Source organism: Leptinotarsa decemlineata, unplaced genomic scaffold, assembly GCF_025532065.1.
Source record: "Leptinotarsa decemlineata unplaced genomic scaffold, Ldec_3_MD MMD2_tig00026328_RagTag_RagTag, whole genome shotgun sequence".
Taxonomy (NCBI): domain Eukaryota; kingdom Metazoa; phylum Arthropoda; class Insecta; order Coleoptera; family Chrysomelidae; genus Leptinotarsa; species Leptinotarsa decemlineata.
In genome coordinates, this window is record NW_027412688.1 from 37,622,753 (window position 1) to 37,638,279 (window position 15,527).

The 15,527-nt window shown below is 38.9% G+C and overlaps 2 protein-coding genes across 2 annotated transcripts in view; one reads left to right on the forward strand and one right to left on the reverse strand.

The window, feature by feature from the left end:
• btv (dynein cytoplasmic heavy chain beethoven) overlaps positions 1-15,527 on the reverse strand; it is a 38,445-nt gene that overhangs the window by 11,253 nt on the left and 11,665 nt on the right. Inside the window, exons 25-52 of the mRNA XM_074182290.1 lie at positions 15,323-15,523; positions 14,981-15,168; positions 14,789-14,927; positions 14,610-14,729; positions 14,368-14,550; positions 14,095-14,318; positions 13,711-14,035; positions 13,530-13,637; positions 13,255-13,411; positions 12,884-13,198; positions 12,646-12,824; positions 12,354-12,595; positions 12,138-12,243; positions 11,948-12,085; positions 8,727-8,863; positions 7,723-7,861; positions 4,107-4,238; positions 3,758-4,004; positions 3,475-3,698; positions 3,218-3,331; positions 3,013-3,121; positions 2,793-2,958; positions 2,184-2,367; positions 1,771-1,985; positions 1,443-1,676; positions 1,176-1,385; positions 868-1,081; positions 696-796 (exon numbers count right to left, since the gene is read on the reverse strand). Coding sequence (XP_074038391.1) covers positions 696-796; positions 868-1,081; positions 1,176-1,385; positions 1,443-1,676; positions 1,771-1,985; positions 2,184-2,367; positions 2,793-2,958; positions 3,013-3,121; positions 3,218-3,331; positions 3,475-3,698; positions 3,758-4,004; positions 4,107-4,238; positions 7,723-7,861; positions 8,727-8,863; positions 11,948-12,085; positions 12,138-12,243; positions 12,354-12,595; positions 12,646-12,824; positions 12,884-13,198; positions 13,255-13,411; positions 13,530-13,637; positions 13,711-14,035; positions 14,095-14,318; positions 14,368-14,550; positions 14,610-14,729; positions 14,789-14,927; positions 14,981-15,168; positions 15,323-15,523 — 5,051 coding nt within the window. The remainder of the gene's footprint in view (positions 1-695; positions 797-867; positions 1,082-1,175; positions 1,386-1,442; positions 1,677-1,770; positions 1,986-2,183; positions 2,368-2,792; positions 2,959-3,012; positions 3,122-3,217; positions 3,332-3,474; positions 3,699-3,757; positions 4,005-4,106; positions 4,239-7,722; positions 7,862-8,726; positions 8,864-11,947; positions 12,086-12,137; positions 12,244-12,353; positions 12,596-12,645; positions 12,825-12,883; positions 13,199-13,254; positions 13,412-13,529; positions 13,638-13,710; positions 14,036-14,094; positions 14,319-14,367; positions 14,551-14,609; positions 14,730-14,788; positions 14,928-14,980; positions 15,169-15,322; positions 15,524-15,527) is intronic.
• On the forward strand, positions 8,807-11,903 carry LOC111514276 (transforming acidic coiled-coil-containing protein 3). The gene is made up of 3 exons (XM_023170515.2): positions 8,807-8,957; positions 10,957-11,172; positions 11,399-11,903. Exons 1-3 carry the CDS (start codon positions 8,922-8,924, stop codon positions 11,855-11,857), a joined length of 711 nt encoding a protein of 236 aa, XP_023026283.1. The 5' UTR covers positions 8,807-8,921; the 3' UTR covers positions 11,858-11,903.

Below are 15,527 nucleotides of genomic sequence, written 5' to 3' on the forward strand. Positions count from 1 at the left end.
AGGGGCTCTTGCCCGGGGCAGTTCGCCCCTTTGGGGAAGTTGCTGGGAAAGCTATTGAAGGGACTGAGGTGCTAGGGGTTTTAAAATACTGGGTCGCGAGGGGATTTCAGTAGTGCGATGAATATTAGCGTTTTATTTGGCTAGCTGTCTTGAGGTAAAAAGTCAGGAGCGTACGAACTCAGAAGTAGGTCGGTTGGACTTCCTACGAAGTTCTGAGTGACTTCTGGAGGTACTGAAATACGAGGTAGTTCAGGTCACCGTTTTGCGAGGCTTTTTGGAATTGATAAATAGTCGAGGTTTAGTTGATTTGAGGTAAAGGCGGTGGTGCGCGGAGATTTGGTGAATCCAGTTGAATTTGCTACAGTAGCTGGAAATTCTAGAGGAAATTTTGAGTGAATTGAAATAGTGAGATATTTCAAGTCACTGTTTAGAGAAGTGATACTAATCTGCCGCGCTTCAGTAAATCCCGAAATCCCCGCTTGGGCTCCCCTATTACAACTTGACATGTATGAGTAATTTTTCATAGAGAAGGTTTTTAGGCTACCCATTTTTCTGTAACTCTCCACTAGATGGCGCTGTAGAACAATTTTTTGAAAGCACTGTTCTATAACGCTGCGCACGCTTAAGTTCGTTGATTCTGATTCTGTCAAAACATTGGAAAAGCAGCGATACAGCTGTACAAATATGAAACTCACTTTCTTTTGTCTTCAGCTTCACTGGACAGATACGTCATAAACGCAGATGCAAGCAGACACTCTTTTGGTAGTTGTTCCACTTGTTCAGATAATTCTTGCAACTATAAAACGATATCAGACCATTTTCCATTAAATAAAGTCTTCTCATAACCTGTCTATAAAGTATCTTTACCTGCTTCTGCCACCTGTCGTATTCATCACCTAACTTAGATACCAATCCTTCCGCTGCCCCAAGAGTAGCTTGTGCCTTGTTCAAGTCAATTTCGATTTCAGCTGCTTCCTTAGTGAACGCCGAAAGCTGCTGTTTCAACTTGGCTACAGTAGCATCAACATCTAGAAGTCCTGCGCTGAGTTCTCCCAGTTGAGCCTCCGCATTGGACAGGTTTCTGAAATTCAAAACGAGGAAGTTCTTCAGTGTTCACTTCCCGGACCCTTCTACACCACAATATATAAAAAAAAATCATGTAGGTTTTCACTTACTGCTTCAACTTATTCTGCTCCTTCTCCAAGGGTAGGATTTTGTCCATGACGTAGGAGTATTTGACATTTGCTGCGACCCAAGCAGCCAAAGGAGCTGCAGCTACAGAAGCTCTCCTCGCGGCTTTGGCGTCGAAGGAATCGCTCTTGTTTGACATCAGACGTTCCACTGCTTGGCGGTTTTCTCTAACGATCCTACTTGCGTCAAATGACCTGAAAAATTTACAATAGTCCCGCTGATTTCCATTTAGTGTGAATACTCCAACAAACCTTATCTCTTCCTTTATCCCTCTTTTGGCAAGGAAAGTCTTCATGCTGTTCCATGATGTGTCTTGTATGCCCATGAGTCTCAAAACCCCTTCCAGTATATCCCTGATGATCTCTGGAGGAGCTCTGAGCGACCGTATTTCTGACAAAGACTCCGATTTGATGTTGCCTACTGCTGATCTGGCTTCCTCGATCAACGGTTCTACTTCTGAGAGCTCTGCTTCTATTTCCTTTTTCCTGTGGAGAGATTTGGCCGATTCACCGGAAATTTATGTATTTTGAACGTACTAATTTATGAACAGTTCCATTTTCTTTCAATTTCCAGACTCACCGTTTCATAAGCTGGACATTTTCTTCCTGTGTCTTGCTCTTCAAACTCTCCATTTCTTCTTTGTGTGAATTGGCATTCTTCATTGTGTTGCTTATCATGTCCAAGGCCAAGTTTGCTTTTGATCTCTTCTCTTCCAGCATTGCCTGCTTCTCTGCTGCTTTTTCTTTCAAGCCCTTCACCAAGGATTCCGCCTCTGTTAGTTTTGCCACACCAGCCTGAGAATGATCAGTAACACAAAATTATTAATTTGTAGCTGAGAATATCATTTTCGAAGCATATACACGTCTTTGAAAATTGGAATGGAAACATTCTGCCTTGTTCTTGGCAGAACAAGATACGAATCAATGCCAACTGACTGCCCGATTTAGCACCTATTGATTTTTATTCTAAAAGTGTCATCCTTGAATTCTCACCTCTAGTTTTTGAATTCTGGCTTTGATTCGAGTAAGTTTTTCATCATAAATGTTTTCGTATAGTTTGATCATGGCTATGTACCTCGATGGGGTGGAATTGTGGCCTTTCATAGTACGATATATGGACGAAAATTCTTCAGTGCATTGAAACTTTGAATCATTTTTCTCTAGTGCTGGACAATTCCTGTAACAAAATAAGGTTTTTTCGGTTCATCGCTGAAAAACAGTTGAAATACAGGACAAACTTCTAATTAAATTAAGAGCTGCGATGTTTTCTGATCAGGTAGAGTTATTGCTGAGTCTTCGGCAAACATTGTGACATAAACATAATCTCAATATTGTTAGAGATCATCTACATATAAGAGAAATAGCAAAGGGCCAAGAACTATACCCTGTGGCACACCTAGTACACCTAATATTTTGATTATTCTTTTTTCCGACTTATATTCGATATAAATACTTCTTGCATAGCTGCTATTTCGTAATTTCCAAAAAAACGTTTAGTTATGCCGTATCCATTTTCAAGATGAATAGCTTTTTTCAGTATGGAACGACAGTCTAACACATGTTCAAGTTTCATTTCAATGCGCAAATTCTTTTCAAACTCACTTTTCCAAAAGGATCCTAGGTATTTTCTCTATCGTATCGCTGCTCCAATCTGATTTCCAGACAACAGAACTCTCTTGCAGAAGAGCGGGACAGTTTTGGAAAATGTTCCACAGATTTTCGTTGTCTACATCCAGATAGGCTACCACGTGAAGATGTTGCTTCACTCCTGGAAGTCGATATCTTTTAATCCAGAATTGGACGGCTTGGAAAGCCTACTTACGTTCGTGGAAAAACTGAATCAAACTCCCGTCGAAGTTTTCTCTGTCAGATTCTTCTTTCAAAGCTTTCACAAGTGACTCCAACTCCACTGGAGTATACAACCCAGGAACCTAGGCAAAACTTTTATAATAAGTTCACTTGAAGCAGAGAAGCATATCAACATTTCCATGAATCTGCTCTAGAGCTAGACAAATAGATAACAATACCTCGCCTGACGATAGTAGTAGATTGAAAATGTTCAGGTTAGACTCTTCGTTCAAAATGTAATCTTCAATCTGAAGATAGATCTCTTCTCCCTCCACTCCAGCGTATTGCATGGCCTAAAACACGAAAATAAACCAAAATGAGTTTCATAATTTCAAAGTGTCGCAGGGATCCAATATGAACCCTTATCTAAGTGCTGATTTACACACTATCACCTTAACTCACAATATATTTCTTCAATTTTCAATCTCGTACTCACCACTTTCAAATCATTATTGAGTTGAGGTTGTTTCTCGCTAGAAGGTGCTAAAACTTTAGACGACTGCAAAGCTGAGGCAATTTTCAAAGCGCTCCGTCGACCTACCCCCGATTTTCCCACTAGTAACACGTTTCCTCCTGGACAGCTAACTGTTTTCAAAATACTTGCTGTCAAGTCCAGAAGCTCATCGTTGATTATCAGATCCAGTGACTGGCCATCCCGTTCTGAAAATGATAGCCTTCTAGATGAACAGACCTCATCCTACTTGAACTTTTTCACCTACCGCACTGAGTAATTCCAGATTGTACCATTGATCTCCATTCCTCTTTCGTTAGTCCGATCAGTTCGGAGTTTCTCAAGTTGCCGGATCGGTTTTCAACAGGTACATAGTACCTCCTGGTGGAACTAGCTGAAAAATTCGCACCCCAATGGTTTTGAAGAGTGTCATTCACCAACCTGTACAAAATCTCTTTGTCGCCTTCATTTACCAGCCTATTTCCGAAAATGTTTGATGCCTCGTATTTAACAATCTAGAAAAGTTACATAATTTGGCAAACAGTTCTTATTTCGGATGGTCCTTGAAACTGTTAGTCATTGATGGCCCTGTTAGTCCAATGTCTAGCAGTTCTTACCTCCTGTAGGAATGATTCAGGATCCTTATCCTCAGAGTTTTTGTAACGTAAAATAGCCTTACACCAGTTGGTTACATCGTGAGGACTGTATATGTAGTGCTTGTTTTGTATTGATGTGAAAGTATTACGAATCTGAAAAGGAGCATTCAGTTGGGTATTTTTTCACAATTTATATAGGGAAATGAAGTAAAGTGTTATGTATTGCTGCATCATTCTTCTTGAGAGGAACATAAAGTAAATTAATGGTGAAAAGTTTGTTTTGAAGTCAAATTTTCATTTACATTCTACAAAAAGAAGAGGAAATGAACTTTAAATCAAATCAAACTCAACAACTCATTTCATTACACAATTAAAATGATATAAAAGCTTGCCGTGAGATTAACCTATTTCATAAAAAAAACATACGATTCGAAATTAATGAAAGAACAAATAGAATTAGAATAAATATCTTAAATATCAATTATATAAAAGAAACAAAACGTGAAATGAAAATAAATCAAAGCAAATAGGTACTTTATTGTCTGAAGAACGTAATTCTCATTGACAAAGTTTACAAATAAAAAGATATCTATCGATATGATAAATAGTCAAGTAGGAAAACTAGTGATGATTATAATTAGAAAACAATAGACGCACAAATAAATTAAAAAGAAATTTGGTACGATCAGGATCATACAATGGAACGAATAAAATAAAATATTCAAATGATCACAGAGTAAAAATAAATTTTAAAAAATTGAAAAAATAAAGCATGAATTGAGAAACAATTAAAAATGAATGGAAAAAAATAGAAAAATAAAATTTATCACCCAAATACGATTGTGGATTCTAAATAGGAACGTCGTGAAATAACTTGATTTGACATATTTTCATTTTTCTAATTGTTTTAGATTATATTTTATTTTTTATTTATGTTTTATGGCATTTTGTATTTATTTTTTAATTTTATTTCTTTATTTCTATATTATTTATATTTTTTATTTTTTGTTTATTTTTATTGTTCATATTGTTCTTTATCTTGATTATTTTATTTTATTCTTTTTGTTGTATTATTATTTCAAGTTTCATCGCTTACATATGATTCATATTTTAGGTATTCATGCTAATTTTATTTGTTTTTTTTATATATTTTGAATCATATTAGACAATGAAAGTCCGAACCAGTAAAATTCACCATGAAACATTGTCGACCGCTTTCAACCATATAATTTCATTCCTAGAGTAACTGCCTATATACAATGTACGAGGGAGGTTCGATAAGTACTTGGCCTACAAAAGAAGAACGAACTTTTTGTAAAAGTGTCGACTAATTCCTCAACACAGTCTGCTCTCAGCTCGATACACTTTTTTTATATACCTCATTATCGAAAGAAGAACATCTCCCAGACAAAGCAATTGTAAATAGTTATATAAACTAAAAAAAAAAAGAGTCGGTTGAAAACAACACATTGTTCCAATGATGCTTCCACTTCTTCAACCCGTCTGAAAAATAAGTTTTCTGGAGGTCTGCAAAATACATCTCCGTGGCGGCGATGACTTCCTCATTCGACTCAATTTTCTGCCCGGTGAGTGGATTTTTCAAATTCGGAAAGTAGAAGTCGCCCGGGGCCAAATTTGGAGAATACGGTAGATTGTGCCGCAGTTTTCAGCCCAGTTAGACCAATTTGGCTATGGCGAGTGCGGCGGTGTGAGCCGGTGCGATGTCTTGGTGGAGAAGCACTTTTTTCTCCGCCAAATGGGTCTGTTTTTTCTGCAACTCGGAGTCGAATGTAGATCAGACCTTGTGGATCCCAGAAAACGGCGGTTATCACCTTTGCGGCCTTCTTCGGAGCACGTTCCCCGAGTGAAGTCCACTGTTTCGACTGTTCTTTGGTCTCTGGTGTGTATCAGTGGATCTATATTTTGTCATCGGTCACGAAACAGCGCAGAAACTCCTTCAGATTGAGATTGAACAGCGTCTAACATCGCTGTGCCGCAAAAGCGGCGCCATCGTACCGACAGCTTTCCCATGCCCAAAATTTCATGCAGGATACGACCCACGTGGTCTTTTGAGGTGCCTATCGTCTCAACTATCTCGCGCACCTTCAATCGGCGCTGCACGGCTGTCTGCCAGTACGAGATCGTGGATTTTTGTCACGTTATTTTTGTCACGTTATCCAGCCGTTTTCGAGGCATCTGGGCGGGGCTTTTCAAAAACCGACGTGCGACTATCGAAGGAGAAGAGCCACCGTACACACCATCCACGCGCTCCTTGATTTATTTGCGCGATTTCCCTCCCAAAAACAAAAATCGAATCAGCGACCGATATTGCTCTGTTTAAATTTTGATAAAAATCGCGGATAAGCTCGTTTTCACCGCGGTCAAAACAAAACTATGAGTCTGATTCGGTTGAAATTTTGACAGTAGCCGCCTACGAGACTGTATCACATGCTAGTAAATTTCTCTTGCGATAGTGGCGCCAGCCATCGGGCGGCGAGGCTGAGTACTTATCGGTCCGCCCTCAAACACACTTGTATTCTGGTTCATCCGCACTGGTGAATCTGGCGAAATGCTAGCATATCACAGGATATTATTATCATTATCATTATCTTCTTATTGGAGCATGAAAATGAAAGCTGATTTTTCAAAATGTTTTGTACTATTATCCCATTTTTCTTTAGTTATCAGTGGACATGTTTCTAAGTCGGTTGCTTTTATTTTTTGCATAATCGCTGCATGATTGATCCCTTCGAAATTGATATGGCAACATCTTGTTGTGTTTTAGTTGGTTTCCCTGTTTTGCCGTGGTTTTTTTTGGTTAGAATCACCAAACGTTCCAACTGCAACTGCGGCAGTCATCTTCAGTGACGTGGCCAAAGTACTCTTCTTGACGTATCATTAGTGCTCTGTCACTTATTGTGCTGATTTTCTGTAATGGCGAGATTGCCCGTACTTCCCGCGCGATTTGGGTGACGTGGCTTCGTTTTGGCTCATTTATATGCGGTGTGCCAGATCTTTGATATATATACTTTCTCTTCCTTTCTGTTGAAGATCTCTTGGTGTTTGTATATTTCTATGGCTTTCAAATACCCGCCTACAGAACTTCAACAGAAAGAAAGAGAGAACATATCTACTAAAGATATGGCACACTGCATTGAAAAACGCCAAAACGAAGCCATCTTGTTTCCACCATTTTATATTTTGTCCTTTTGGAGTCTTTTGTTTGACATAACAATACGGGTGCATAAAAAACACGGTCCGCCGTCTCTGGAATTCCCCAATATTAGATTCGGAGCGATGTCATTTCATTTTTAGCATTATTTAGAGCAAACCCTTTTATTTGATACCCACATCATGGAAGTACGCTTATCAAAATTTTAATATGATACGCACGCCATAAAAATTTCTGTGGAAATCGTAATTTGTTATTTTGTAACGTCCGCCATGTTGGATTAAAAATGGTGGTGTTGAGGTAATCATGCATTGTCACGAGGACAAAACGTGTGTGTCACGTGTGTGTCAAATTTGAACTCAGTTGAATGGGTAGTGCGTCAAATTTGAAACTAAATAAAAGTTTGCGAAAGGAGAAAAAGATACTTTGAATAATTGTAAGTGTTACTGCTGACATTTCACCTACCTTATCATACACAGAAATCATAGAGGCTGAAATCTTGATAATTTTCGCTCTCGGTAAATTTTGACTGGGGAAGCGATTTTTCAGTATGGCTGTCAAATAGGCACTTACTATGACAGGAAAATCTTCTGCCTCTGGCAAACTAAAAATATCAAGTACAGAGAAACAATAAATTAGTCATATAAACGTAGGAGAGAATTGGAAGGTTGTTTAAAAAGATTTATCTACTTTAAACTGTAATATCTCAGTGGATAGTTATTCAATTTACTCGAATCATTGCATTTTTGCCAACGTAGGTCAGGTCAATGAGGTCAGAACCCAGCTTCTTAACGAAGCCGATTAGTTTGCATGGTGGTCTTCCAGGTCAGATGGTACCGTAAAAACCTGATTGGGTCCCCAGGTATTCAATCTTTGTTTGGCAAAGCCTAAAGCGATTCCAATGACATGTTCTGGTCCAATGAAACTGCTTGCAGCATAAAAATTGTGTGCTCGGGAAGCGATGAAGTCGACAAAGGCAGTTTTGTCTGGTTTTCATTGGCGAAGGCTTCACCGGCGAGAGAGTTATCGAAGTGCTTGAAAAGATGGTAGTCCTTTGGCAAGAGATCTGGAAAGTATGGTTGGCGAGGCTTTGATAGTATCTACCGCTTACGTAGACGAATCGAAAATAATAAATACCTGCAAACCCTAGTCTACAAACCTGCAAAAAAGCTTTGACGCAGTTATATTCTTATTGATAAAACATGAGTATTAGAAATAGGACATTTTTGTCCGTATTTTGAGTTGTACGGGCAAAAATAAATATCATGTGTAGGTGGTGCTCGGAAATATCAGAGCATTAGTGTTTCATAGATTTGCAACCTTCCAATGATTTGATATAGCATTGTATCATCCAATATATTTAATAAGTATCACATATCCTAGGAATATATTCTAAAATGTCGTTTACTTGTATAGTTACACTAACTTTATAACGGACCAGTCGCCATCTACATTTGAAAAGACCTCACCTGACGTTGAAAATACGCATAATCGACGTGAACCTCTTCGACAAATTATTTCTGGCGGCTAAAGATCCCGTTATAGTGACATTTTCGATTCCCACGAACTCCACATTGGCATCAAAGAATCCCCTGTATACGATCAACTGGAAGAGAACCTAACGTCAGAATTGTTATGTCAAAATTTGCGGGCAGTTCTTCTGGATGTTCGAGATTTTTCAAAAAATGGATATTTTAAGGGTGAGTAACATGTTTTATTTATGTTGGCAAGATAAAGTGAGTTGAAGAAGTTTGATTTGTTTTATCTGGCTGGTTTTTATCAATTGTTACGATTTCTAAATACGTGAACATAACCTCAATGGTGTTGACCGTTAATTTGACATATTTGAACCACTATTTTCACGTGTAAGTGACAGAGTTCGTCAGGATAGTAATGATAGTTAGTTAATTCCTTTATGAAATCAAGCTTTGCTTTGAATTCTGATACGAGAAATATTAGGTTTGGACAATTTTCACTGGAGAAGGAAGGATGATCTCTATATTTCTTCAACTCATTTTATATATTGGTGATAGGGAGCTTATCCAAAGTTCTTACCAAATTATGGAATGAAATTTTCAATAAACAATGTAATAATTTTTGTTGAAACTACGATTCATAATACACATATCGGAAAAGTCTAGGGATATTTTTAAAAATGGCAATAATTTTTTTTTAGATCGCTTTAGGGAAAAAAAAGTTGACGGGTGATTATTAAACGAATGTAACTTACAACAAAATTTATTAAATGGTCAAAAATACTGAGTGCGCATATAAGCAAAACTAAAAAAAATATGGCTCTTCTTTGGCATCCCGAAAAAAAATCATAATACAAAAAAAATTGGAATCAGTACAAAGTATGGCCTCCACGCTGGTTTATTACGGCCTTACATCTATCGTGCATCGACAAAATGAGATTGTCAATGTCTTGTTGAGGTACATTTGCCCATTCAGCGATTAAAAGCTCTCTCAATTGAAACGTTGTGTGAATGTTCCCCATAAGCGGAGTAATTCTTCGTTGAAGCATATCCCACACATGCTCGATGGGATTCAGGTCCGGTGATTGTGCTGGCCATGACAATACATCAACTCCTTCGTTGGTGAGCCAGTCAGTCACTAGACGCGCGACATGTGGACGGGCATTATCATGCATTAGGTGGAAGTTGTCACCAGCAGCACCAGCAAACGGACGGACGATAGGTAGAAGAATGGTGTCGAGGTACTGTCGAGCTGTGAGGGAGCGATTTGGAAAAACGAGATCGGTTCTGCCGCCGATCATGGTTCCGCCCCATAGCATTACTGTACCACCTCTGTATGTGTGGACTTCCTGGACGTGTCTCAAACGTTCATTATTTCCAGGTCGTCTCCACAGTCTTACTCGACGAGAATCTGGATGAAATCCAAATCTGGATTGGTCTGTAAACAAAACTGTGGCCCAATCATTTGCATCCCAGTTTTGATGTTCTTGACACCACTCTTCTTCTACCGCGATTGCCTCTCGACAAAGGTGGACATCTAAGTGGCCTTCTGTTGTGGAGATCTGCTTCATGCAGTCGATTTCTGACAGTATCACGACCAATGGTTACCTGGTGCGTCTGCTGCAACACGTTAACCAACTCAGGTGCTGTGATTGTCGGTTGTCTTCTTGCGGTTAAGACCAAAAATCGGTCTTGAACTGCAGTTGTAGCGCATCCTCGCCCTGTATGTTGTTCGGCTGGACTGCCAGTTTCACGGAAACGCCGCCACAATCGACTGATAACACTTTGGGAGACCTCCGAACGAAGAGCTACATCATTTTGTCGTATGCCACCTTGAAGAAGCCCTATTCATCTCAGCCAATGGTAAGTGATGGCGTTTCATGTTAAAGCACAATATTTCTAGTTTAATTGCTGAGCAAGAACTGCGTAGAATGTACAAACTCGACACTTTCAGATTATTCATTTCAGCCGAAAACCTACTGTTTGTAAAAAACTTGATAAAAGATTAGTTACCGTTTTTGCAGGCTTTGTTCAACCCATAGAAATTTACAGGGTGGTCGAGTGTACCAATTTAATCGAAATTAAACGACCTCATGCATTTATTTTTATGATATTTAGTATGTTATAAAAATATCCCTAGACTTTTCCGATGTGTGTATATTATTCAACGAGCTAGACATACTAATTTTAACTATGAGTAATAGGTAATAATGTTTCATTTCAGATTTTTAGGATGCAGGAACCCGTCTCCAAGGAGTTGTTATCAAAGAATACAGAACTGGGGCAGTATAAAGAGGTCGTTCAAGAGAAAGACGTTCTTATAAAGAACAACAAGGCTAAAATAAAAGAGTTGGAAAATGAAATAACAGAGCTGAAGTTGAAAAACGAGGCACTAGAAGCGAGACTGAAGACTGGAAACTTGGACGAAAATGGTTTTCAGGTAATTACCCCGCGTTCATACCAAACAGGCACTTTTCCCAATCACCAATCCCTGTAATTTTATCTGAAAGCAAACAAAGGCAATATGGTTGTGTATTGGATAGGTCAGTCACTTTGAGAGACTTTTTATTTCATAAAAAAAAGCTTGTTTTTTGATTTATTCTACGCCGGATGTTCCAGTTTCACCTATATCCTCATTCATAGTTCTAAATTCCTTGTTGTTTCAGTCAGTCATGGTCAAATACGATGAATTCCTGAACCAAGTCTGGACAGAGAGGCAAGACTTGATTGACAAGAATACCATACTGGATACGTACGTAAAAAACCTCGAATCTTCGTTCAACGAATTACTAGAAAAGTTTGGCAAAGCCAAGGTTGTTATCGAAGGCTTGATAGAAAACCAGGACGTCCTAAAAAACGAACTGAAAGAGTACCAAAAAGTTATTGAAACCTTAGAAAACAAATACAAATGTTTAAAGGTTCATTCGGAATCAAAGATAGCGGAAGCGAACGAGGAGATAGAAAACAAGGAGAAGGGGAACGTCCAGGAAGTGGCGAAGCTGAAAGCGAAAATTCTGCAGAGTCAGGCAAAAATAAATGAACTCGAGAAACACGTCAAGTTTGAGGATATTCGTCCAAAACAGTCCATGTTTGCGCCTCTCAAAAGCAACTTATCCAAAGTTTAGTCGCGTTCGATAGGTAGAATAAATATTCTCAATTTCTGACCAACAATTCTGTATTATTCGTTGCGTGTCAGTATGGGTGTGTTTTCTTACCTGACTTAAAAATTCGATTAGGATATTCGTACCCCACTTGTCCGGCTTCAAGAGGTGAAGGTTTTTGAAATGAAGTACCAGATTGCCTTTTTTAGGTTTCAGAACTTTTCCTCTGTGAGTGTTCACCGAGAGGCAGTGCTACAACAAAAACTTTCAGTATGATTTAGTCATAAACATAATAAGTGGCTACCTCCGATAATTTGGTTACAACAAATTCGGGCAATAAGTTTCCACTGCAGTGTAGAATAACTAGTTCCACGTCAGTTCTCTCGAGAATCAAACTTTTGAAGATCAATCTGAAAGTAAAAATGCAATCGGGTCAAGTGAGTAGAAAATTGCACAACGTTGTATCTGGTGAGACTATTGAAAATCAACCACAGATGACTATTTTGAAAAAACTACTTGCGTTTTTGCTGACCCATGGGGACCGACAATTAAAAAGTTTTGGCTGTTCTTTTCTCCAAGCCAGACTCTGAGAGTATCCAGATACTGGGATATTTGACCTGTTTCTATCAACAGCGTGTCAGGACTCGAATTTTCAATGCTGATATTCGGGTTTGTATAATACGAATCGATAACATCCCTCTCTCTGTTGTATCTAGGTTTGAGAATCAGAGGTGGAGCACAATCTCCTGTCCACTCGTAAACCTGAAAAACTATATGTGTACAGGAAGATATAGCTTGTGATGTAATAATACCTGTTGGGCAAAAAGTTCCTTGAAATCGTCCTGTAACTGCTGTCCTAGTCCGTTGATGAGCGCCACCGAGAAATGGGCCTTGCTTCTGACATCTGCCAGCTGCGTTAGGCCTGTTTTGGCAATGGCTAATCGAGAGCAAGGGATGTTGATATCTCCATCTCTCACAATCCAGTTAACAGCTGAATTAACAAAAAAAATCTTTACAGCTGACTATATGAATAATTTTTATTTCACTCACCTCTCAAGAAATGATCGCTTATGAGCGGTTCTAAAACTGGTTTTTGTTCTTCAGATAGCTGATTCACAAAACCAGTTACGTAATTTTCTAGCTCCAGATCTTCTTCACTCAAAAATATGATTCCCATCCTGGAAATTGTGGCCGGAGAGGCACTGCTTAGATCGTGGGTTTCGAAAATGAAGTTGACGTTTGGTCCGAATTGAATACGCCAACCTGAAGGCAGCGATAGCAATCGATTGTCGTCCAGCACGGAGTTCAAAGACTCTACCCATTCCGGATCGATGTCTCCATCGCATATTATCCAAGACCATATATCTGAAGACGAAAGAAATAGTTTTCATGAGTTTTAATGAATTAGTTAATGAATTTACCTGCACTTTCAGATGCTACCTGTAGACTGAACGTTGTCAAAACGCCATCGTTCCATTGGCTCGTGTCTAGATCCATCTTACCCAATAGCTGGGACCGTGACATGCTTTTGGGGTTGACACAATATGATTTTATCGATTTTCCTAACTTGCACAAACTCTGAAATATAAAATATATAGAATATATTTTCTGAGAATCCAAACGCGTTTTATGTATAATGCCGTTTTTGTCGAAACTATGGAAAATGTTCAGATTTTCCCTCCATTTTTGTACATACTCGATTAATCAACTGCCTTATGGTAGTTTTCCCTGAACTCGGTGGTCCCACAATGGCTACGCCCATTCTTTGTTGTAGTTGTTCATAAAATTCCATACATTTGTTAATCTGCAACGAAATAATCAATTTCCTGATTCTCAGTAATGCATTTTTCCACTTAATCGAATCGATTTCAACACACCTGTCTTTCATTTTTCTCCAGTCCCATTTCCTCAAAACTCTCTTCGATACACTTTCTCATTATATCATCCTTTGAAATATCAATATGCACTTCTCTAAACACATCTTGAATAATGGAGGCGAATTTTGTGCTATCCGAGAATGACAGTTTGGATAGAGTGTCAATTTTAAGAACTTGAATCGCCATAGCCATTTCTGGATTCAAACTATTATTTATGTCAGTGTTTTGAGCTTTAAATTTTTTCATTGCTCTGCCACAGCCGCTCAGAACCGTTCTGATTGATCGCAGACCCCAGTCGTAGTGTTGTTGCTTGCTCAAGAGTTTACTGAAAGTATAGAAAGTTACATTTTGCACATGATAATTCTCTCATTGGAAAATAATCACCTAGATATATCGAAAACTTCAACAAGCTTCCTTGCTATCAGATTGGCGCTCCTATAACCGTCACAATGAAGCAGGGCCCTAGCTATTTCCTCATTGTCGGGATGTGTCATAACAACGGGTCGGAACAGTTGCTTCAGATTATCAGGTAACTTGTTTCTGCCACCGTATCCCCCACCAGCAGGATTCAGCGTAACGAAAATTCCGCAGTGTTTATTGGCGGTAACCTTAAAGTCACAGATGCATTACTTCAAGTAAGAAGATCTCAAGACATACCTCCTGATCCAAAAGTTGAACACTGTTCTTGTTAGTTCGGATGGCGACCTGAATGGCATGTATCAGCATGGAAATTGCTGATAAAGTGGCTTCATCTAGTCTATTGAATTCGTCAAAACATCCCCAAGCTCCGGTCTTGACCAAACCTGTTAAGATTCGTCCCATTGATGCAGCGTCTATGCCCTTTAAGATTGAAATAGTGACTTGAGGTAGGTTGCAGATTACTTTTGCAAGCACTTTACCTCATCACAGTTGAACACTAGAACCTGTCTCCCTAAGAGACCTCCTAGGGCCTTTACTGATTCGGTTTTTCCAGTTCCTGCAGGTCCGTATGGATTGCCACCCATTCCCAAATGAATCCCCTTGAAATAACAGAAAAAGGAAACTAGTTTGGCGCTGATTACCAGTGGCTACTGCTTACCTGCGTTAGTGTGAGGAAACATCTGTCAGTTAGCGGAGTTCTTACTAGTTTGGGAGCATTGCCCAAATACTCATATGAGTACTCGACCCTCGCATTAGCCATCTTAACCGTAACTTCTCCAACAGAATTAGCATAATACCTATAATATAATTCACTTTGTCATGAAGAGGTTGTTTTGTCTTTTTCTCTTACCTCAATTGTTTTTGCCAAATCCAGTCTGAAACTTTAGTTACGTTATTGGACATAAGCTCTTCTAGAACTGATATATGATGAATTGTATCCAGCAAAAGTGCTTTCAGCTTCAATTCCAAGAGGATATCTCCGTCTGCAGTATTAGTGCCATTATTAAGCTCTAGAGAGCTGTAATGCTCGAGTTGTGTCTTAAAAATAGGGTAAGTAACAATTATGCTTAGATTTAGAGGTGAACTATAGTATTACCCCACCATTTAATATGGTGGTAATGGGGAAAATGAGTTCGATACATAATTAGTTTCCTATACTTCTACTTCATAAGAACTGTCATGGCATCAATACCTTGTATTTCGCGAGCAATGGTGGAACAGTCATGTTGGATATTGCCTGTTCACATTTGGCAGTGAAAGTGATACTGTCTGAGAGACACAGCACCTGGGAAGGGTATAAAAGCGGATCTGGGGCTGTTTTTTCTTTCTGGCAATTCACTAGTAATTCTTTGAGGGTTATCTGCATTTGTTTTACCAGTTCATTCAACCATTCCTGG

Excerpts from the sequence above, each read along its gene's own strand:
- LOC111514276 (XM_023170515.2), top strand. The coding sequence starts at position 8,922 with ATGTTCGAGATTTTTCAAAAAATGGATATTTTAAGG. Across the intron at positions 8,958-10,956 it reads AAAAAATGGATATTTTAAGG|ATTTTTAGGATGCAGGAACC; the intron begins GTGAGTAACATG and ends GTTTCATTTCAG. Across the intron at positions 11,173-11,398 it reads TGGACGAAAATGGTTTTCAG|TCAGTCATGGTCAAATACGA; the intron begins GTAATTACCCCG and ends TTGTTGTTTCAG.